This window comes from Delphinapterus leucas, chromosome 17 (genome assembly GCF_059928025.1).
Source record: "Delphinapterus leucas isolate spDelLeu-1000000601 "Yukka" chromosome 17, BTC_Dleu_Yukka2, whole genome shotgun sequence".
NCBI classification, from domain to species: Eukaryota; Metazoa; Chordata; class Mammalia; order Artiodactyla; family Monodontidae; genus Delphinapterus; species Delphinapterus leucas.
The window spans coordinates 68,339,740-68,363,933 of record NC_143145.1 but is presented as its reverse complement, the minus strand read 5'-3'; the positions used below and the strand labels follow the sequence as shown (position 1 = coordinate 68,363,933).

The following is a 24,194-nucleotide window of genomic DNA, read 5'->3' as shown; positions in this document are numbered from 1 at the left end:
ATCTGGATTGTTTCAAAAAAGACATCTAGATTTGAAAGGCAGCAGGATTAGCCCTGGTAGGCATCAAGATTTCATCATACACACCATTGTAAAGCAATTATACCCCAATAAAGATGTTAAAAAAAAAAAAAGATTTCATCATAAACTCAAATATGAACACACACAGGCCAAATGGGACAGACGAGATAACCCAGATGATGCAGACCCACACATATCTGGAAACTTGACTGTTGACCAAATAGGAAAGCTTCTTAGTAAATGGGGCTAAGACAAATTGTGTATTCATTAAAAGAAAAAAAAAGAAGAAATTGGATCCCTAACTCAACCCATAAGGGATTAAAGATTTAAATGTGAAAGACTAAACTGTAAGACTTTTAGAAGACAACAGTTTAGGACAAAATTTCATGAGCTCACAGTAGAAAAGGATTTCTTAAAACAGAGAAAGTACAAACCAAAAAGGAAAAAGACTGATAAATTCTCTTTGCAGTTCATCAAGACACTGAAAGTGAAAAATCAAATCTTAAACTAAGAAAAGAATTTAGTCATACAAAAGAACTCCTGGGCTTCCCCGGTGGCCCAGTGGTTGAGAGTCTGCCTGCCAATGCAGGGGACACGAGTTCGTGCCCCGGTCCAGGAAGATCCCCCGCGGCTAGGCCCGTGAGCCATGGCCGCTGAGCCTGTGCGTCCAGAACCTGTGCTCCACAATGGGAGAGGCCATGACAGTGAGAGGCCCGCGTACTGCCAAAAACAAAACAAAACAAAACAAAAAAACACAAAAAAAGAACTCCTATAAAAATCAATAAAGGATAACCAAACTGAAAAACAGTCAATAGGCATTCCACAGAAGAAACACAAATGGCCCGTAACAAATAAAAACGATATCTGACCTCTTTATCAATCAAGGAAATGTGAAATAGAAATGCAATGAGATGTCTTTCACAAAAATTAAGTCAGACAATACTAAGTGCTGGGGAGTATGTGGTATCCCTGGAACTCCTGTACTACCACCATGAACATAAACTTATTTAACCACTTCTGACATTAGCTGGTAAAACTGAACAAAGACATAGTACAACCCAGCAAGTCCACTCCTAAATATATATACATACCCCAGAGAAAATCATGCACGTGTGCATCAGGAAAGATGTGTTAGAATATTTAAAGCAGCTATGTTCACAATAAACTAGGAGTAAAATAAACAATTATAAGAGACTTTGTAGGGCTTCCCTGGTGGTGCAGTAGTTGAGAGTCTGCCTGCTGACGCAGGGGACACGGGTTCGTGCCCTGGTCCGGGAAGATCCCACATGCCGCGAAGCGGCTGGGCCCGTGAGCCATGGCCGCTGGGCCTGTGCGTCTGCAGCCTGTGCTCCGCAACAGGAGAGGCCACAACGGTGAGAGGCCTACGTACGGCAAAAAAAAAAAAAAAAAAGACTTTGTAACATGGAATAGTACTTAGTCTAAAAAATGTACTGTTACATCCATCAAGATGGATTAATCTTAAAAGGTTAAACAAAAGAAGTCAGAAAAAAGTAAAGAAAAATAGGGGATGATAAACAAAATCCAGGAGAGCAATTTACTCTGGGAAGGAATAGGTACAATTAGAAGAGGTACATAGAGGTGGCTTCAAAAGTAACGGTAACTTTTATCTCTTAAGCTAGATGAATATTAATATTCTTTATTATTTTATTAATATTCCTTAAAATAGTCACTTATGATTTTTAAATTCTTTTTTATGCATCATACCCTTTTTTTTTTTTTAAGGCCACTTCAAAAAGCTTGGTTGTGAAAGGACGGAGAAGAAACTTTAGCATAAGTAAATATTTATGAGACGAATCAAAAAAAAAGAGGAAAGGGGAGTGATAACTGATATGTGAAATATCTGTGAGATGTTTAGGATTAGGGACTGACTTTACAAGGGAATTGTTTTTTCAATGTTAAATGCCATGTTTATAAGGAAAAGATAGAAACCAAACTATTTAAAAATTAACCCCTTAATCTCATCATCCATTGATCTTCTCAGGGTAGTGATTTTTCTTTTTACTAATCTGTAGTTTTCTAACATTTCAACAATGAACATACATAAAAATTTAATAAAATGAATAACTGACAACAGTGTGGCAGATGTACTGGAGGAGTTAAGACAGAATGAAGGCCAGGAAGCCATACTGAAAACTACTTAGAAAAATAAAGAGGTGAGACATTACTAGTGAACAATCGAGATACAAAAGACTGGATTCAATAGTAAATGATGGGGGGAGTAAGAAAGAAAAAAATGAGAATGACTCCAGGATGTTAGCTTGAGTAATGGTGGTACTATTAATCTGAAACAAATACAGGAGGAGGAACAGGTAGAGTCAGCCAGTCTGTCTATGTGGCGTTGGAAGCAGCTGAGATTTGGACCTGTGGATTCAAGCTTCTTGTGAATATTCAGATAGATAAAAATAACTGAATCAACCAGATGAAGCCTGGCCTTCTATTTTATTTTTATTTATTTATTTATTTGGTTGCACCAGGTCTTAGCTGCAGCAGGCGGGCTCCTTAGTTGCAGTGTGCATGTAGGATCTAGTTCCCTGACTGGGATCGAACCCGGGGGCCCCTGCACTGGGAGCACGGAGTCTTATCTGCTGTGCCACCAGGCAAGTCCCCTGGCCTTTTAAAACTCTAGGCTGGGTATGCTCTCTACCATGAACCTAATGGATCCATCATGTGTACTTTTTAAACTACCTCAGCTCCAGGAGGCAATGAGTTCACAACCCGAACTTCTCAAGCTAGTTCAGAAGTTATCTGTCCAGTGTTTTGGAAATTAACATTCCAAATACAATATCAAACCCAAATTTCTCAAGCTAGTTCAGAAGTTATCTGTCCAGTGTTTTGGAAATTAATGCTCCAAATAAAATATCAAACCCGAATTTCTCAAGCTAGTTCAGAAGTTATCTGTTCGGTGTTTTGGAAATTAATGTTCCAAATAAATTATTTAAGTTACCCAGAAACCTTGACTCTGAATGAAATAAAATACAGTTCTGAGTCTACTGTTCTGCCCTTGTGATCACTACATTTCATGCTATAGGTAAAAAGCAGTAATTAGCACTAAGCCTGATAAGAGTTGAGGTCTCATTTTAGCTAACCTTTTCTGACACTGGAAGAATATTTAAATGCGGTGGGTTTTTTCCTTGTAAAGGTACAATTACAAATTTTTTATTATACCTTCCAGATTTGGTTACGCTGGGCTACATTCAGAGGCTTTAATAAGTATTAATAAAGTTGCTGAAACAAATATAATGTCATAAAGCATAAAACATGCTATGTAGTGGAAAATGTAGACTACAGCCAGGGTTTGGCACACATCAAGCCTTAAATAAATATGCTGAGTGCAAAGTTTGGTTTGACCTACAAATCAAACTGCAGATCTATCACAAAAGACAAGAATTAGGATTTAGGATAATAGGATCTGTCACTTATTTGTTAAAAATGTAAGTAAAATTCAAGCCTTAGGAATATAAGTGCATGGGAATTCCCAAGCAATCCAACGGTTAGGACTCCACGCTTCCACTGTCAGGGGCCCGGGGGGTTCAATCCCTGGTGGGGGAACTAAGACCCTGCAAGCCACGTGGTGCAGCCCCTCAAAAAAGAAAGAATACAAGTGCTATAAAGGATATATTCAATTGGCAAACTCAACACCTGCTTTCCAGGAGTGTATAATATGTGTGACTTTGGATAAATAATAATCTGTAGCTTAATTTCTACATAATTAAATATCTATCTCAGATTGTTAAAATGAGATGGGTCAGCAAATTTAACAATATTTTGAAATTTTTAAAAATATTTTGAAGCTCATGAAAATATGTATCAACTTCATTTGTTTGGAGGAATTTTTTTTTTTTTTTTAAACCTGGGACCTTGGCAGTGAAAGCAAAGAGTCCTAACCACTGGACTACCAAGGAATTCCCTGGGGTAATATTTTAAATAATAAACTTCAGCTTTCTTTCAGCTCAAATCTATAAACTGTGTCACAAATATTCTCCAAAATTCATTAATGAAAAGCTTCCTTCTAAGTAAAAATGCTAAATATGCAAAAAATGCAAACTGCCAACTTGTTTCCCTATTTTTAGCCAATAACTAAAAGAAAAATAAATAAAAATCACACCACCCCTAAAGTCAATCTCTGGTCCTTCACTTAACTCCCAGAGAAAGAAAATTCTCTCCCCTTCTTGAAACCCTCCCACCTCTCTCTCTGGATCTCATGCCTTATCAGCTCATCCAGGATATTGTTCTCAGGGTTAATAATCTGGTTTCTAATAACTTCATTCTTTCCCAGTCCATAACCCCTTCCCCTCAGTCATCATTTGGGTCTCTCCTAGCTTTAAAACAGTCATCATTTGTCTTCTCTGTCCATTCCTTCCTTTCCTTTCACTGTCCAACTCCATGAATTCGGTCAACACCCACTGCCTCTACTTGCCCTCTAATACATTCACTTAAACTTCAATCCCTGCAAGCTTCTCAGAGTTCAAGCCACTTGCTTATTAAACCTACTGGAGGTCTGATTTCACAGACTTATCACTTACAATCTTCCATGTGAAGACCTTTCCCCCTTTGATTCTATTGTACCAAACTTGGCTCTCTTCCTATTTCTGCGATACTTATCACATTTTACTCGCAAGGCCCTCTTTTTGCAGGCACCCCCAGAGCAAAGTTTTCTGGCATTTTTGGTGTGCTCCTTCACAACTTTCAATTCACTATCAAGTATTTCGAGAGCTAGAAAATACCAATTCTATGACTTAGTAACAGCATTCTTGAAAACTTACCCTAAAGAATAACACAAAACTGGGTGTGGGGGGAGAGGGAGCAGCACACATGCAGCTTACAATGGTAAAAAAGTGGAAACAGGAATACTGCTAATTAGATCATGACATACTGTTAGAACAAGTACTGATGCTCAACACTCTATACCAAAAGGCAGCTTCCACAACTTTTATCTTTAAAGTTTTGTGACTTAAAAAGATTTTATAAGGTTCTTCTTAAGCTGTAAAAATAGATGGATCTTAGTTACATAGATTTATCCTTCCTCTAGATTTAGTCTCAAAGGAACACACATCTGGTTACTGTTAGAATACTCTTCTAACAAATATGTATTCTTAAAGATGTACTGCATTTGTACTGCAAATTTTACTATTCCACGTTCAACATTTTTCGGTGAACATAAAACCTGGTTTTGCAATGGCACTCATCTTGGATAAATAAAATTGATACTATAAATAATTTGAGAACATTTTTATTCTGTCAGGTAGATTTATCTGAAAAGTACAAATTACAAATACTTTAAATTAGGGAGGCCACTTCTTGAATTGCAGGTACACCTTAAGTATCATAAACCTATGCAAGTTACCTAACTTCTGGGCCCATTTTTTCATTAAAAAAAAAAAAAAGATTAACTTAAATTATCTAAAGTTCTTTTTTAAAAATAAATTTATTTATTTATTTTTGGCTCCGTTGGGTCTTTGTCGCTGCGCACGGGCTTTTCTCTAGATGCGGCGAGTGGGGGCTACTCTCTTCCTTGCAGTGCACGGGCTCTAGGCACGCGGGCCTCAGTAGTTGTAGCACGCAGGCTCAGTAGTTGTGGTTTGCAGGCTTAGTTTCTCCATGGCATGTGGGACCTTCCCGGACCAGGGCTTGAACCCGTGTCCCCTGCATTGGCAGGCGTATTCTTAACCACTGCACCACCAGGGAAGTCCCTCTCTAGAGTTCTTTTAGTTCAAAAATTCCACAACCCAGGTTCTACTTAATTTTCACAAGTTAAAGCTTCCTCCACATACTGTCAGCCTAATTCAGTCATATATACCTATAATTACTTTTCTGTAATTTTACAAGTGATATACATATTCTCATTATGGTTCTAAGCACTTCTCAATATTATCTCATAAATCTTGTGTGATATTACAATAACCTCATCTAATGTGAGTAGTGTTATTTATATATATTCACATCCCTGCATAACTATAATGGTTTAAAAATGTTCCAAAAAACTATAAAGCTGTTTTTAGCACAAACTTTTTGTTAACCAAATGAACAAATTACCACTATAAAACCAAATATGTTCATAACTCATGTTATCATTACCTTGTATCTTATCTAAGGCAAATAAATTTCCAGTTTTAATTAAAAATAGTATTGGGGAAAAGCTAGTCAGTATAAAATATTTTCCAGGGCTTCCCTGGTGGCGCAGTGGTTGAGAGTCCGCCTGCCGATGCAGGGGACACGGGTTCGTGCCCCGGTCCAGGAAGATCCCACATGCCGCAGAGCAGCTAAGCCCATGCGTGCACCACAACTACTGAGCCTGCACTGTAGAGCCCAGGAGCCACAACTACTGAGCCCACATGCCACAACTACAGAAGCCCGTGCGCCTAGAGCCCGTTCTCCACAACAAGAGAAACCACCACAATGAGAAGCCTACGCATCACAACGAAGAGTAGCCCCCACTCACCACAACTAGAGAAAGCCCGTGTGCGGTAACGAAGACCCAACGTAGCCAAAAATAAATAAATAAAATAATTTATAAAATGAACTACTAACCTTAACATTCCAGGTTAGTTACCTCACAAAACCCAAATATCCATCTAATGAAAAGACAGCTTCGGCAACTTTTTTTGTTACATTCAATGTATATAGCCATTTGTTCTTCCTCAGTATGTGTATGCTCGGTTATGCTATGCTGTGATTTTAGGGATTTCCTCCACCAATATTTTCTCTTGATAATGTCGGTGGAAACTTTTATAATACTAGTTAGACTCATTAACTTTAGAAAGTAAGAAAAAAGAATCACATTTAATGCTGACGGGAAGATTTTTTAACATAAGGAATACAGCAATATGCTTAAGAACTGGTGTTTAAGGTAGACAGCAGAATATCTCATATGTATATAAGTGACCAAAATAAAACTGATTTTCTTCAGAAGTTTCAATTTGTGTTTTATAAAAGACAATAATAATGTGTTATTAAAAAGCTACACAGGGGCTTCCCTGGTGGCGCAATGGTTAAGAATCTGCCTGCCAATGCAGGGGACATGGGTTCGAGCCCTGGTCCAGGAAGATCCCACATGCCGCAGAGCAACTAAGCCTGTGCGCCACAACTGCTGAGCCTGCGCTCCAGAGCCCTCGAGCCACAACTACTGAAGTCCACACGCTTAGAGCCTGTGCTCCGCAACAAGAGAAGCCACCGCAGTAAGAAGCCCACGCACCACAACAAAGAGTAGCCCCCGCTCACCACAACTAGAGAAAGCTCGCACGCAGCAACGAAGACCCAATGCAGCCAAAAATAAATAAATACATTTATTTAAAATAAATAAATTTATTTTTTAAAAAAACTACACAGAATAAACACCACTATTTTAAATAAAGATCAATTCAAATCTCTAAGTCTTCTTTAAAACAATTTTTGCTTACAAATTTACACAGTCAAAAATAGCAACAGTATGATTCTGAGATTCTCAGAAAGAATACCTTTAGTATGTTTCTTTCACTCTATGCAAACTCAGAAGTCAACAACTTCTTTAACATTAATATGTAAAATCTCTGGAAATACAAGGCCATTAGGATTTAAATTTTTTTTTTTAAAAACCAACAACTCGTTTTTTTCGGACAGCAACGCAAAACTCAGTTTATTAAAACAATAAAGAGAACATAAAATGTATTTATACCAAGTTTCATTCTAATAAAGAATGAAGAAATATGAAAGTATAAATGATTGACTTATAAAATCACGAGCTTCCCTGGTGGCGCAGTGGTTGGGAGTCTGCCTGCCGATGCAGGGGACACGGGTTTGTGCCCGGGTCTGGGAGGATCCCACATGCCGTGGAGCGGCTGGGACCGTGAGCCATGGCCGCTGAGCCTGCGCGTCCGGAGCCTGTGCTCCGCAACGGAAGAGGCCACAACAGTGAGGGGCCTGTGTACCGCAAAAAAAAAAAAAAAAAAAAATCAATTTTGGCATCCTACGTTGTCAGTTTAAGAAATTATCAATTTACCTTTCAATTGTTTTTTTCAATTACAAAAACAAGGGCTGCTGAATTTTTAAAAATTTAGTCTTAATTTTTGCCAGTTTATGAGGATCTAAAATAAGATAATAAAAAACATTAACGGGGGAGTTCCCTGGTGGCCTGGTGGTTAGGATTCCGGGCTTTCACTGTGGTGGTCTGGGTTCAATCCCACAAGCCAGAAAAAAAAAAGAAAATTCAACGTATCTTAAATAGAAAAATCTGGTTTCAGTCACAATCAGATACAACAGTCAATTTTAGAATAGTTGCTGAGAAAAAAAGGAAAAAGTAACACCTATTCACACCACTTTTGCTATTCAGGATCATAGATAATCCTTTCCAAGCCATCACCATTAACTTGTCTTAGCTTCCTCTGGTACTTCAATCACTGTCATCAAATTTATGAAAACTAGAGGCTTGCAAGGATTAAGCCAGACATCTATATCCTTGTAGGGGTTGTTTTTTATGCTTTTTGGTAGAAGTATTCCAAATTGACCAATTTCTTCCATTATAATTTAAATTGAAAAAATCTGAAGTAAAGCTCTGTCACTTTGAAAAAACTGTCACTACCACAGATAAAGAACAAAGAGTGCTTGTTGCTTACCACCCAGTTCTACAAGAGTTAAGTAGTAACCCACTGCAGTTGCCCACCAACAGTACAACCTGAGAGGAATTCAGAGTGAAAAACAGGATAAGGAACTCCGAGCTTTGGATAAACAGGCCCTTAAATAGTTAGATGCATATCTCAGGAAGAATTTCAATGATCCCAGATGCTTGTATCTTCCCCATACACAGAAAAGCACTAAAATCATTCACTTGAGATATCTGTTCTCGGCGATTAACAGTAATCTTTTACCAAGATGTATGCTTGACTGCATGTATTTCCTAGCCAAAAATCATACATAAACTGGCTTCTCCCCTGCCTCTTTCGAGCAGTTTCCTCAGAGCTAACTGAGTGGCTATGTCCTGGGCTACAGTCCTCAGTGAGACCCTGAATAAAATTTAAACTCATAACTCTTATGTTTTATGGCTTTCTTTAAGTCAATACTATATTTATGGGTAATAACGCTTATCAGTAAGCCCAGTCTACACTTCACAGACCATCAACAGATGTTCTGTCCTCTGCTACATCTGAAAGAATCAATCACAAACTCCCTATACCAAAACCCCTCCACCCAATAAAACCTCATACCTCCTCCTCCCACATGCACAAACAGATCCACACCCAGACACACCCTAGGAATAAAACATTTAGAAAAGGAATACAATTTCAGGAATGAGAAGTATCCTGAGACACAACATATTTGGACTTAGGGAGAGAGCAATCACACAATTTTAGTCTCAATGAAGCAAGACCTAAAATTATTTGCTGTCAAAATAAGCGTTGTAGACTCGAAGCTTAAGGAACAAACCTACCATAAGGAAAAAAAAAAAAAAAAAAAAGACTTCCATTGAAGCATTATGTCCAAAGTGAAAGAATTACAAACCAAATATTAATCTAGTTGAAAGAGATGTATATAATTAACAGGAAATAAACATTAATTTTAAAATACTATATACTTTTTCCTATTCGATTCAATTCTTTAGTTTCTTTAATCGGGCCAGGGCAGAAGCTGAAGCAAAAGACAGACATCAAAGGAATCAGAGATAGGGCAAAAAAGCAATGTTTTGATATCACTTCTGACCTATTTTGAAAAAAGTATTTACTTGAGTTGCTGTTCTATTTATTTACTCAGAAAACACCTGAGTGCTTACTACTAGTAGCACACTGCCCTTAGTGACTTAAAAATCTAATAAAGTACCTTTATAGTAAGTACAGGCAGAAGTGAAAAATCCTATGAAAGAGGTAAAAGGTGCTGTGAGGGCACACAAGGTAAGAAAAAGTGTGTACAGCTGTGAGACTGAGACTAAGTTTGGTGGATTCATGATGCCAGATATAAAGATTTAAAGAACTAATGGGGATTTTGAGTAAAATCTGAATTCAAAAAGTACAGGGACTTCCCTGGTGGCACAGTGGTTGGGAGTCCGCCTGCCAATGCAGGGGACACGGGTTCGACCCCTGGACCGGGAAGATCCCACATGCCGTGGAGCAACTAAGCCCGTGCACCACAACTACTGGGCCTGCGCTCTAGAGCCTGCGTGCCACACCTACTGAGACTTCATGCCACAACCATTAAAGCCCGAGCACCTGGAGCCCATGCTCTGCAACAAGAGAAGCCACCACCATGAGAAGCCCGCACACCCCAACGAAGAGTAGACCCCGCTTGCGGCAACTAGAGAAAGCCTGCACGCAGCGACTAGAGAAAGCCTGCGCACAGCAACAAAGACCCAACACAGCCAAAAATTTTAAAAAATAAATAAACAAGAAGACAGACAAAGAGTAGAAGGACTAACTAGGTAAGTTAGCTAGATAAGTTTAAAAAAAAATCTCAGAAACAATGAAAAGACAAGACTGAGAACTGTGAAAATACCCAGAATTCAAAGTGGAAGCTCACTATTAAAAAGTGAGTAAAAAGATTAAGCATTCATAACAGGGAAAGGCTACTGACAGAATCTACAAATTTGCAGTAATGTCCAGTTCAGCCTAAAGACAGGAAAGATAGACCCAGGACCCAGAATCATAAACAGCCTGATCCTCAGTGATTTTAACAGACTGACAAAAAGCTCTCAGCATAGGCCGAAAATGGGAGCTGCATGGGGTAACAACAATAACGGCCGAAAGACTAAAAGCAAGACTAACGTTCCAAGGGCTATTCACATTTTAATACAGGCCTCCTAAGATTATTTAAAACAATCAAAAACAACCAAACCAAACTAAAACAAAAAAACTCTTAAGACTGTAATTATTCATATTCAACTCCAAAGATTTCTGATATAAAATTTGTAAGTTTGTCTAGGTAGACAACTGGCACAGAAGAATCACTAAGCTCATAACTAAGCCTAGAAGACCACCCAGCAGCAGCATATTAATGTACTTTGTTTACTAATCCTCCTCCACAAAGAACTCTCAGGGCAGATACGTTCTTTGTATAAAATGGCCACCAAACAAGAGATTTCACAAAAATTGAAAAGGCAGTCAACATTTGCTCTGATATGTACAGAAAATGGATGTTCTCTGATAGAACTGTGATCATGTAAACAGCCAGAAACAAACATTTTCATAGTCTCAAATTTGGTTTTTAAAAAGATCTCTCCAGAAGTATCAACTTTGAAATAAATGTCTACCATCTCCTGAAACCTAAATCTGGAGATTTATTATATCTTATCCAATTTACATAATTTGCACAGCTAAATTCTCCCGTTGTAGCTGAGTTCTCAACTTTGGTTGCAGATCAGACTTAGCAAGGAGCTGAGAAAAATTCCAATACCCAAGATGCTGCCAGACCAATTAATCAATCTCTGGGGATAGTTGTTGTTTTTAAAGCTCACCAGGTGTCTTCAATATAATGCCAACATTGAAAACCACTAACTTGGATTGTGTGGGTAACTCAAGAAAAAAACTGGGGGACGGTACTTATCTACAGTAGAAAATAGAAAAAGGCAAACAAGGAACCTGAATGTAGTAACATTACATTTTGCCAGTTTTAACCTGGCTTCAGTACATTTCAAATCAAAGGTGGACTGAAATTTAAATCAAAATACAGTCAATTCTCATTATTCACAGTAGTTACATTCTGTAAAGTCACAGCAAATACTTAATTAGCCAACAGTGAAACACTGTTCCTAGGGGAAATACAGGGTTAGGTTTCTGTGATCCTCCACTCACATTCATACATTCAACCTTAATTTGTGTGCGTTCCTGTTTAGAGTTCTTAATATATATTGTTTATTCAGTAACACTGAACTCAAGGGCAACAGTACATGCCTGAATGAAGGTTATCTAACACACATATTTTCTACACAAGACACATCAGTCTTCTTGCAACTAGGAACACCGAATAGTACTCCAGTACTATGCTTGGGGTCCACTTTAAACAGTGAAATCACTAAAAGCACAAAAATGTGAAAGAAAGTGGCACTAAACAGATCCAAGAAAGGACACTTGTTTACTGTATGACAGCTGCAAAGTTGCCCTGTTTTACCTGAGCTGCAACATGCACGTCAGCAACTCAAATCTTCCCACTCTGCACATGTGTACAAATCACCACAAAACCACCATGAAATCGATTTTAGGGTTACAAATAAAATTTACAAGTAGGTGGATTCACAAATACAGAATTCATGAATAATGTGGACAGACTGTAGAAATATCAAATCAAGTAGCTCAAACTGTTATAAAGATAGGAATTTGAGGTTTCCGGCAACATAAAGAGCAAAGATGGCACCAATATGCCCAGCTACATAATTTTCTCCACTAAAATCCTTAAATTGGTTTTCCTATTTAAGGAAATATAACAATTTTTCTCATATCAAATCTATATACTAAAAAAACTGTATATCAATTTGCTCAACATAGCTTCCTTTCATGCAGTACAAAAGTAATCATTTTATCAACTAGCTCTAATCACAAAACGCAGCAAAGATTTAAAGGTACGATGGTTGGACTAGATGACCTCTAAAATGCCCAATGGCTCAATGCTTTTTGCAAGTCTAAAAACCAAAGTTCGTGTGTCTATTTCAATTATAATAAAAGCCAATATATGAATACATAAATATTCTCAGTAATAGTTTATCAGGATTATAATCACATTTTTTAGTAGTAGGGCTGCAATATAAATTCTTATCTGAAAAAGAGCTAAAAGCTCCACTCACCAAGAGAAATAAGTTGAATCCAGCAGGATATTATCAAACCTGATGGACTCTCATCTTGGACCTATACAACTTCAAAAAGAAAACAACCTGCCATATTAATGCTATAAAAGCTAAATATGCCTCAGACCATATACAAAAGTTAACTCAAAATGAATCAGACATAAATGTAAGAGCTAAAACTATAACACTCTCAGAAGAAGAGAAGTATAATAAAGTATGTCTTCATGACCTTGAATTAAGTAATCATTTCTTAGATATGAAAACAAAAGTACAAATGACCAAAGAATAAACTGGACTCCATCATAATTAAAAATACTTATGCTTTAAAGGATACCATGAAGAATGTGCAAACACAGCTCACACACGAGAATATCTGCAAATCTCATGTCTGATAAATTCAGAATATATAAAGAACTCTTACAACTCAACAATAAAAGGATAACTTATCTTTTTAAATGGCAAAGGATTTAAATAGACATTTCTCCAAGAAATGTACCAATAAGCACAAGAAAAGATGTCCAACATTAGTCATTAGGGAAATGCAAATCAAAACCACAATGAGATACCACTTCACGCCCACTAAGATGGCTATAATTTTTAAAATGGACAACAAATATTAGCCAGAATATGTAGAAACTGGGACCTCTGCACACTGCTCGTAGGAATGTAAAATAGTGTAGCTGCCATGGAAACATCTGGCAGTTTCTTAAAAAATTAAACATAAGAGTTACCAAATGACTCAGCAATTCCACTCCTAGGTATATGCCTAAGACAAGTAAAACATGTCCATACAAAAACATGTTCATAAATACCCAGAGCAGCATTATTCAAAAAAAAGAAAAGCAGAAATAATACAGTCAATTAACAGATGGGAACAGGAAACAAACCAAATGTCAATTAATTGACGGATAAACAAACTGTGGTATGTATAACCATAAAATGGACTATTAGCCTAAAAATGAATGAAGTACTGATACAAGCTACAATATAGACGAACCTCAAAAACATTATGCTGAGTGAAAGAAGCCAGTCCCAAAGACCACATATTGTATGATTCCATTTATATGAAATGCCCCAAATAGACACATCTATAAAGATAGAAAACAAATTAGGGACTTCCAAGGGTGGAGGTGGGGACGTGGGGGACAGGATAACATGATACACTGGGAACAGACTGACTGCTAATGGGTAAGGGGTTTCTTTTGGGGGTGACTTTGTGAGTATATTCTTTTAGTGACAATGGCTGTGAATGTATTTTGAAAACCACTGAATTTTATACTTTAAAAAAAGGTTGTTTTATGATATGTGAGTTATATTTTAATTAAAAAAAGAAAAAAATTGGGACTCTTCTGGTGGTCCAGTGGTTGGGACTCTATGCTTCCACTGCAGGGGGCATGGGTTCCACCCCTGGTCAGGGAACTAAGATCCAGCATGGCATGTGGCACGGCCAAAAAAAAAAACAAAACTGAACATGCCATGTAAAACTGATGTAAGAGGCTCAAATTTTTACTTGGCTAACTCTCAAATTCTGAAGAAGATTGGCAAAGAATACATGCTAATTAGAAATCATACTTCCTCTCTCCTTCCTGTGGTGTGTAAATACAAGGAGAGGCTTCATATAAAGGAAATTTGTTTTTTTCCATTGGTAGCCAACACAGGACCAGGAATCAAAATTTTTTTAAAGTGAGTACTTGATAGAGGTAGTTTAAAGTAAGAGGCCTATAGAATTACAAGATATAACTCACAAACAATTCCAAAGGTCTATAACATGAAGTAATTTGTAATTTTACCCCACAGGATGGGTTAAAGAAAAGGTTACACAGATATTAAATGGCAAAGCTAGAATTCAAACCAAGTTTATCTGAATCCAAAAGCTGTGCTTATTCCATTGACATTTACTGAGGCCCTACTACATGCCAGGCACTGGGGTATGTCCAGGAGAAATAGTAATATTAATTAACAATATGTTAGGGATATGAAGATGAAATTTAGCAGGGAAAGGGGCACTGCAAGTGCCACAGTGGAAGGACTGTTTTGTACTGGGTGATCAAGGAAGGCTTCTCTGAGCAAACTACATTTGAACAAAGATCTGAGATTTAAAAAAAAGGAAGTGAGCCATCAGATATGTAGAGAAGAGCACTCCAAGCAGAGGAAATAACAGGGGCAAAGATAGCAAGGAGGCCCATAAGGCTGTAGAGAAGTGAGGAGGGTGGGGCAATGGTCATTAACAGGGATTTTGGATTATATTCTGAGTTAAATAGGGAAGCCACAGTAAGGATGTGAGTGAAGTGACATTTGACTTTTGTTTTGAAAGAATCTGATGAGTTGAGAAAAGACTGTAAGGGAACAAGGGCAGAAGCAGAGGAACCAGTTAGGAAGCTGTTGATACAATACAGATGACAGATGATGATGATGATTTACATCAGGTAATGATGCACAAGAATCCACGGAGAGCTGGATTCTGGATTTATTCTGAAGGTAGAGCTGGATAGAATTTGCTGATGGTTTGACTACGGAGTGGGATGAAACCAAGGTTTCTGACTGAACAACTGGAAGAACGAAGTTGCCATGTACCACATGGGGAATACTATAGAAAGAACAAGTTTGGGAAGGGAAACCAAGAAAGGAATTTTACAAATGTTTACCTCTCTGTTAATCTACTTTTGTCTTAACCACTTCACTACACTGATTTTTGTGCAACACAACTGTTCTGTAGTGAAACAGAACCTGAATCCAGGTCTTGATTCCAGATCCTGAGCACATTTTTCTAATGAAGTTTTACAAAAGCAACTGAATGAAACTACAGTTTTTCTCAGAATAAAGTAACTCAAAGGTATGCACCATTTGTTGGTACTCCAAAAACTGCATTCCCAAATAAAGGCTATCAAATGAAGACATTCTTAAAACACATGACAAACATGAAAAAGTATTATGTAGGTAAAATAATGAGGCAGACAGTAATATAAAGATGCAATAAAATTCATCTAACAAATGCTCAATTTAGATAAATACTATGCAGAAGTATAATTTCAGAAAAATGCCAGATCACCCCTTTAAAAATTCTCCTTAATAAAGATTATCTTTGAACAGTAAGGATTTGCCATTATAATTTTACTCAGTGCACAAGTATATGCATAAAGAACCTTTGTAAAAATTTTGATAAAGTGACTTTATATTTTAAAGTATAAGGAATATTTTCCTCTCATTTTCTTAACTATAGAGGCTATAAAATATTTTTTAGTAAATGCTAAATTCTTGACTGAAGATTTAAATAATTATCCAAATGATTTCTCAACAATACCAAACTTGTTAATATGTTCATTACCTCCAACTTAACAGCATCAGTAGATTTTAGAGCTTGGTTTCCAATTCAGCTTCACTACTCAGTTGCTATGAAATTTTGGGTAATTCACTTCCCAAGTAAGTGATTACTTATCAAAAGTCACTCTTTCTCTCTAATAGAATGAAATGGGATTATCTGACTTCCCATTTTACAAGGTTGGAATAAGAATCCAGAGAGGAAGAAAATGAAAATACTTTGAAAAACATAAAGTTATGGCAAACACATATATCAAGAAAATAAGCAAACTTTGGGGGGAATACACATGTAATTATAAACATGAATTTTGTTATTCCTTTATAGGTATTCAACCTTACTATAAGAAAATTGCTTACTAGATTTCTCTAGGAGGTGGGTCAGAAAGGATCTTGCTGTGATTTATGTCTTAGAGTGTTCTGCCTATGTTTTCCTCTAAGAGTTTGATAGTGTCTGGCCTTACATTTAGGTCTTTAATCCATTTTGAATTTATTTTTGTATACAGTGTTAGGGAGTGTTCTAATTTCATTCTTTTACATGTAGCTGTCCAGTTTTCCCAGCACCACTTATTGAAGAGGCTGTCTTTTCTCCATTGTATATTCTTGCCTCCTTTATCAAAGATAAGGTGACCGTATGTGCATGGGTTTTTCTCTGGGCTTTGTATCCTGTTCCACTGATCTATATTTCTATTTCTGTGCCAGTACCATACTGTCTAGATTACTGTAGCTTTGTAGTATAGTCTGAAGTCAGGGAGCCTGATTCCTCCAGCTCCGTTTTTCTTTCTCAAGATTGCTTTGGCTATTCGGGATCGTTTGTGTTTCCAAACAAATTGTGAAATTTTTTGGATTTCTCTAAAATAGAACTAAATTAATGCAGAATTTGCTATGTCAAGTGACTGACAAGCATTTACTGTAGTCACTACGTGCACATTTAAGGAACAGTGAGAAAGGATTTTTTTTTTCCTATTCTAATGGAATCTATGGCCCAGAGGAGTGGAAGAGACCTAAAAAGTTAAATGAAAGACTCAAACCAACACTTTAGGACAAAAATAGAAGGCATCTTGTAAAGTAGTAATTGATTAATAGCAAAAAGAAAAATACCACAATGACTGCTTTAAGAATTAAGATGATGACCCCAACTTTATGCTTTTGTTCACAATGTAGTCTACTATCTACTTATGTTTCTCATTCACACAGAACACCGTCAATTCTACTCTATGCTGTTCCCCTTTTCCTTCAGCACTTGCTCCAACAGCTCTCTGTCAGCCCCATTCCTAGCCAGAGTACCTAGCCAACCTTCTCAGATACTGTAATTCTAGCTATACACCCCAAGTCTCCAGTGCTCAGTAAGCCTCAGGATCCATGATGACAGTCAGTTTTCTAACTTTTAATTATGCTGTAACCCTTCATAATGATGTCAACAGTCATATGAAATCTAATTGTCAAGGTAACATGACTACAATAATAATGTCAGCAAGAGGCCATACTCTACCTCTCTCAATCACTACACCAATTATTTGAGTAAACAGCAATGCAGAGTTGTGAATAATCCAAAATAATTTATTATTTCTAACTCATCTAAGAAAAAACACACATTCATAATCCATCTCCTGTTACTAAATCTCAATCTCCTTCCATCTAGTCAAGTCAACAGTCAATAGTCTAAGACCCAATTAAGTAAGAGAGACGAAGATAACGCAGAAAATCTGCAAGAGTAATTCAACTGACCATTTCTTTCAATTATATCACTATTTCTGGAATTGACAAATATCAACTACTATACACTGACTTTCTAAGATCTTAAGACATAAGGTAAAAGTAGTTCATTACCTAAAATCAGTAAATCTAGATGGTTAAATTAGAAAAGTATACCAGGTATACTTAAAAACTTCTAACATAAAGGCTGAATCAAACAGCTAAATTCTAAAATCAGAAATATCCAGGAGGCAATATTAATTATTTTATAATATGAAATGAGCCAATAGGGAAAAAAAAAGATTAGGTACAAAATGAAAAAAGAAACATAACACAAAAAATACTATTTTATGGTTTAGCTGAAAACAGAATACCCTAATATTGCTACACTTTTAAGAAATGTTTTGAATCACATAAAAATTCACTTTAATAATGCTTTTGTAGTTTGGGGATAGAAAGTTTGTACCAAATTATCTAAGTCCCGAAAATGCTAAATCTAAAAATTTGTTATCCACAACTTTCCACATAATATTTTAAGAATTCTAGAATCATCAAAATTAAACGTAAATCTATTTCTTTACTCTAACTCCTGCCAATTTTAAGTATCACCATGAACCCACCATTCCCAAAGAATGGTTTCTTAAAACATAATCTAATCATATCTTACTTGGTGATTTGTGACTTTGTTCTAGGAAGAAAAAAGAAAAAGAAAAAAATGGGAAAGAACATCTCAAAGGGCTCATATAAATCTGAAAACCACAATCTTGAACTATATATTGAAGAACAACTCTAGCAAAACTACAGAGCAGAGCTTCCCCAGCATTACAGGTGTACCAGAATACTGATCCTCATCCCCAGTGTTTCCCTCTGAGCTGCTTGGCCAGGTGCTTCTAGCCTCCAACAATCTCACCCACCCTGGTGTGCAATTCAAAACGTATTTTCTGTGTGTGCCACAGCCTAAAAAAAGGCTGAGAGGCACTGATAGAGTATACTGCAGTAGTTACAACATCAACTTTAAAATACAGACTCTCCGAAAAGAATCTAAAAAAGGATATATATATATATAAATGTATAACTGAATCATTGTGCTGTACACCTGAAATTAACACACTGCAAATAAACTATACTTCAATAAAATTATTTTTAAAAAGACAAAACAACAACATACTCTCCAAAGAACAAATTCAAAGTCTACCTTTACTTGATATCCTGATGATCCTAAAGGCTAATTTGTTTTATTCATTTATTTATTTTTATCAATGTAAGTAATCAAGTCTTATGTTACATTTGTATAACATGCATGTTTTTAAAATACAGTTCCTCTTACAGCTTAAGTAACCTCCTCATCAGCAATAATATCCTGGTGTGGGTTAAGATAAAGAAATCTACTGAAAACTTTTTTAGGTAAGGACATGGTTAGAGCAGCATTCATGTATAGCTTATTTTTTCCTAAGCACTCAAACTAAAATCCAAAAAATATTTCCTAACCTCCTTCCACAATTTTTCTCCATAGCACTATCACCTTCTAATATAATAGCGATTAACTTAAATATTTTGTTCTTATCCATTACCCCTAACCAGACTATTACATTCACAAGGGCAGAAATCTTGCCTGCTTTTGTTCACTGCTGTATCCCCAGCACCTGGATAAATACCAGACACATAGTGGGCCCTCAAAAAAATAACTGATGAGTGAATGAACAAATTTCATAATTTAGCTGTAGTTTTATGTATAATTTATTTGTTTAGAGGAGTTAAATTTTGCCATTAAGATGGTCAGGAAAAAATTTTGTTCTAAGACACAGAATAACCACACAGAAAATGTTGTGTTTCAAAAAGCTCAGTTTATCTATATTAAAATATTTTTCAAGATACTACCAGAAAAGGATGTGAAGAAAAGGGAACCCTTGTACAATGTTGGTGGGAATGTACACTGGTGCAGCCACTATGAAAAATAGCATTGAGGGTCCTCAGAAAACAGAAATTAGAACTACTATTTGATCCAGCAATTCCACTCCTGGGTATGTATCAGAAAAAAACGAAAACACTTATGTAAAAGATACATGCACTCCAATGTTCACAGCAGCACTATTCACAATTGTTAAGATATGGAAGCAATCTAAGTATCCATCAACAGATGAACATATAAATAAGATGTTGGCGTGTGCACATGCACACACACACAAACAATGAAATATTACTCAGCTGTAAAAAAGAATGAAACTTTGCCATTTGCAACAACATAGATGGACTTGGAGAGTATTATGCTCAGTGAAATAAAATCAGTCAGAGAAAGAAATACTGTACAGTATCACTTACATGTGGAATCTAAAAAGTAAATCTAGTGAATATAACAAAAAAGAAACAGACTCACAGATATAAAGAACTAGTGGTTAACACTGGAGAGGGAAAGGGAGAGGAGCAAGATAGGGAGATAGGGTTAACACGTACAAACTACTACGTATAAAATAAGCTACAAGGATATATTGTACAGCACAGGGAATATAGCCAATATTTCCTAATAACTATAAATGGAGTATAATCTTTAAAAATTGTGAATCATTATATTGTATGTCTGAAACATAAACTATTGTATATCAACTATGCTTCGATTAAAAAAATTTTTAATAAAAAAGATACTACCAGAAAATCTGTATCAGGTATTTTTAAAATACAAATAAAAGGAAGAATTTAGTTTTAATTAAAATAGGAAACATCAGTTTTCCATTCCTCTAATCAGAAGACATAAAGGAATAAAGGATGAAAAGACAGTCAGAGGTAGTACTTGGGATGCAGAAAAACGCAGTATTGCACTGCCTAGTATTGTTTCCATTGCTTAAGTCGCCATGTAAAATTCAAGACTGTCAACATTGTTTTGTACCGACTCAAGTTTTTTTCTCTTAAAAACTGAAATCTGTCTTCTCCAGACACTAAAAGTCTAAATCTAATCAGCAAATTAGTTATCCCTATAATCCTCCTGCCAAATATAATCACAAGTATAGTGGATTTTAATCTTTTAATACAAATAATCTTAAATTGGTCATATAGCCGATCTACTGTTCAACTAGTGTTCTACAGTTCCTTTTTTGGCCCAAATGATGAAACTTCTCTAACGTCTCTGGGGAGATTAGGGTAAAGTATAATGTTTCCTGAAATTGTTCTTGTTTTTTCTCTGGATTACTTCATGACATCTCTTCAACTAGGAATGTTATATACAGTTTTCTTTTTCTATTCTGCAGGAAAGTCCAGAGGGAGAAGCAAAAGTAAAAAGAGTCTTGAATGGAGAGGCTGAAAGGGGACAGACAACACAAAAGCACAGAAGTAAATGTGAAGCAAATACGTGCACAGAAGAGGAAGAAGGTGCAGAAAAGAGAAGAGATGAAAGAAAAGCACTTTTCTCTCCTAAAAAGAGGAAAAAAGGGACAGGGAAACGTGCTTATTCTTCTAGAAACAAAAGCATAAAATCCTTCCAAGAAAAACGTGGTCTCTTTCTTTAAGATGTTGTTAAAACTCTAAAAAGCGCTCAGATGACACTCCAAACGGGAGTTCTGCCTTCTCTTCCTATGTTTTGACAGAGCTAGTCTTCATCTGTAAATTAAATGCAAGCTATAGATAATGCAGAGTTAATCTCTACAAAACTGCAACTGTGGATGCCATCTTTGCCTGAAAAAAAAATCAAACTCCTTGGATTTGGTAAAAAGGAGCCTATTAAGTTGGAAAACCAGAAAACCACGCATTGCCAAGTCAGGTAAATACAACATGGGTTAATAAAACACCTCCTACCAAACTAAGGTTCCACTAAAGATCTGGCGAAGAGGGGTAAAAGGCTGTAGCCTAACCGCGACCGCAAGGGTGGGGCACCGTAGGAAATAAAAAGATTTGAGGGCGAGCTATCTATCCCGGGAGGTATGGGGAGCTGGTGACTTGTCTCTCGGGGAGACTGCATATTAGGCGGCAAATGACTTTGATGCGCTAACTGCAGCTTCGGGGAGAGTGAGAAAATGGGCTGCTGGACGTATGTTCGTTGAGAGTGCGGAGGCTGAAAGAGGAAGGTACCCCTGGGGCAAAGGACTAAGAGTCAAAAGGGGAGTCGAGGGGCCGAGCAGGCCAGGGAGGCCGGGCGTAGGAGGCCTGAACAGAGGCCGCGAAACGCCTCTGCAGCCAGCCGCCTTCTCCGGGAACGCCTTTTCAGCTCCCCACACTCAGCCCCTCTCAGGGCCGCCCCTGCCCCGGCGACAACGGCGACAGCAGCTGTTTCCGCCCAGCCGGGGACCACGGAGGAAAAGACATCCCTGGGGCGGGGGTCAGGCCAGCGGGAGCCGTCCGGGTGAGCTGGAGATGATTCCGAGACCACTGCCCCTGAGCGAACATCAAACTTCGCCCTTTCCTCCCCTTAGCCTTCTTTATCCCCCAACTTCCCGGCCGGCTGGTGTCCGCTTCGACCGACCGAGAAACCCCCTTCTTCTCGCCGCCTCTCACCCCTCCCAACGCCCGGACGCTGGGGAAGGACCGGCTACCGGGGCCGCTCCGGAGCCGGCCCAGGTGCCCAGAGTCCCAAACACCCCCCCGGACGAAACGCTCGGATCCTCCCTGTGGCTCCGGAGCCCGCCCAGATGCTGCAAACTCCTCTTACCTGCATTGACGCCATGATAGAACCATCCCCCCCCAAGACCGGCGAGGCCAGAGACGCAGGGGGCGGAGCTGCCGTGCTTGCGTCACGCCGCGGGGGCCCAGCATCCCGGGCGCGGGGGGCGGGGCCTCCAATGGGAAGGGGAGTGCGCGAGGGGATTGGCTGGCGCAGTAGGCGTCCGGAGGGGGAGGCACGGGCCCGGCCGCGGTGAATGGCGGTGTCGGTACGTTCGGTCACATCCAGCTCCCCAGCCTCCACCAAGATCCCCACTCGCTACCCCGATCGCTTAGGAAACGCTACTCGGGTTTTGACCCGAGCCACGATTGTTCTCTTTTTTCTGTCTATACCTCGAGATCCTGATGTCCAGATCCGTGGGTTTGGGTTTTTTTTTTCTGTTTTGTTTTGTTTTTCCAACCACAGGTGTATGGCTTACAGATTTTTTCCATTCGGATGCTTTTTCCACATTACCATGCCCACTTTCACAGCTTTGGGGCAAGATAAAACTTGCCGCAGGGCTGCTTTCTGGTCTTTACGGACTTGGAAGTCTTCTCATATTCCTAATTTGGGGAAGAGAGACACAGATTTCCTTGCACAACGGGATGAGAATTGAGGGCAGAACAGCACTTTGATATTTTAAAGGCAAGGGTAGATTTGTGGAACTGAAACTTGCCTGAAGGGGAAGAGAACATTTGGAAGTTTTTCTTTTGTTTGTGTGCAATTTCTGCCCCGTTACCCTAGGCCCTCAGAGTTTGAAACTTCACGTGTATCAGTAATAGTTATAGTGTTACGGCACTGACACTTGGTTAGAGATTTGACCCTAGACATGAAATTGTTTTTAATGTATCAGTGTCACGCTATAATATACACATACCTTCTGTCACATCCAGATTTCTCTTCAGCCTGTTTTGTAGTGGGCAGTTTTGTGGTCGTTCCACCTAGGGATGTATATGAGTAGGGAGAGCTGAGTACACAGAATTTATTCTGGGAGTGCACCAGTTCTGCCAACATTTATCAGAAGCCACATAGAACTGAAGATGTTATTGGTTTATAAAAGGAAAATGGAAGCCAAATGCTTGCACTTCCTGTTCTGTTTTTTTTTTTTTTTTTTTAAATGTAGGTGGCTGATACATGAGTAGAAGGCTTTTAGTTTACCAGAATGAAAGCTTAAAAATCTGTCATTTTATTAACTTGGAGTTCTTTTAAGAAATTTATGTAAGATTTAAATATAAGAGCAATGTAAGATATCATCCTTCCCACTCTTTAGATCATTATGTTCTCTGTGAAATTCTCTAAGGTAAAATGTGTTCAAAAAAGGAAAAAAGATACTTAAAATACCCTACTTATTCTATGGTATAATATTAAACACCCTATTCTTCATCGCTAGAGAGGAATTTATATTGGTATACTTTTCTTCCTCTTAGACTTCCACCCGATTGCCAGAAATGGGCTGGTTTTCCCTTTGTTGTGCAAAATGACTGTGTCCTTGAGGAATGTTTGGAGGCTTCCGGCAACCAAGGATGATCCAGAAACATATCAGGTGTCAGCCCAGTTGTGTTGCCTACATTTCAACTGAGTAAAACTCGTATCATGAAAGAGGAAAGCTTTTCCAGATATATTTTCTTCTGGAGATCTTTATCCCTATGATCTCAGAAAATTGATCGTTTTACCATCTAAGGTTCACTTTGTTTAAAAGCCAATTCTTCCTAAGGTATGTGTCTTTAGATGACCCCACAAACAAAGCATTATGACATCATCAGAATCAACAACCTGCCATGACAA

At 37.9% G+C, this 24,194-nt stretch overlaps 1 protein-coding gene across 1 annotated transcript in view; it reads right to left on the bottom strand.

The window, feature by feature from the left end:
• UBE2W (ubiquitin conjugating enzyme E2 W) overlaps positions 1 to 22,670 on the bottom strand; it is a 76,417-nt gene extending 53,747 nt beyond the window's left edge. Inside the window, exon 1 of the mRNA XM_089898577.1 lies at positions 22,419 to 22,670. Within this exon, the coding sequence (XP_089754703.1) occupies positions 22,419 to 22,433 (15 nt within the window). The 5' untranslated portion in view covers positions 22,434 to 22,670. The remainder of the gene's footprint in view (positions 1 to 22,418) is intronic.
• Positions 22,671 to 24,194: the final 1,524 nt, after the last annotated feature.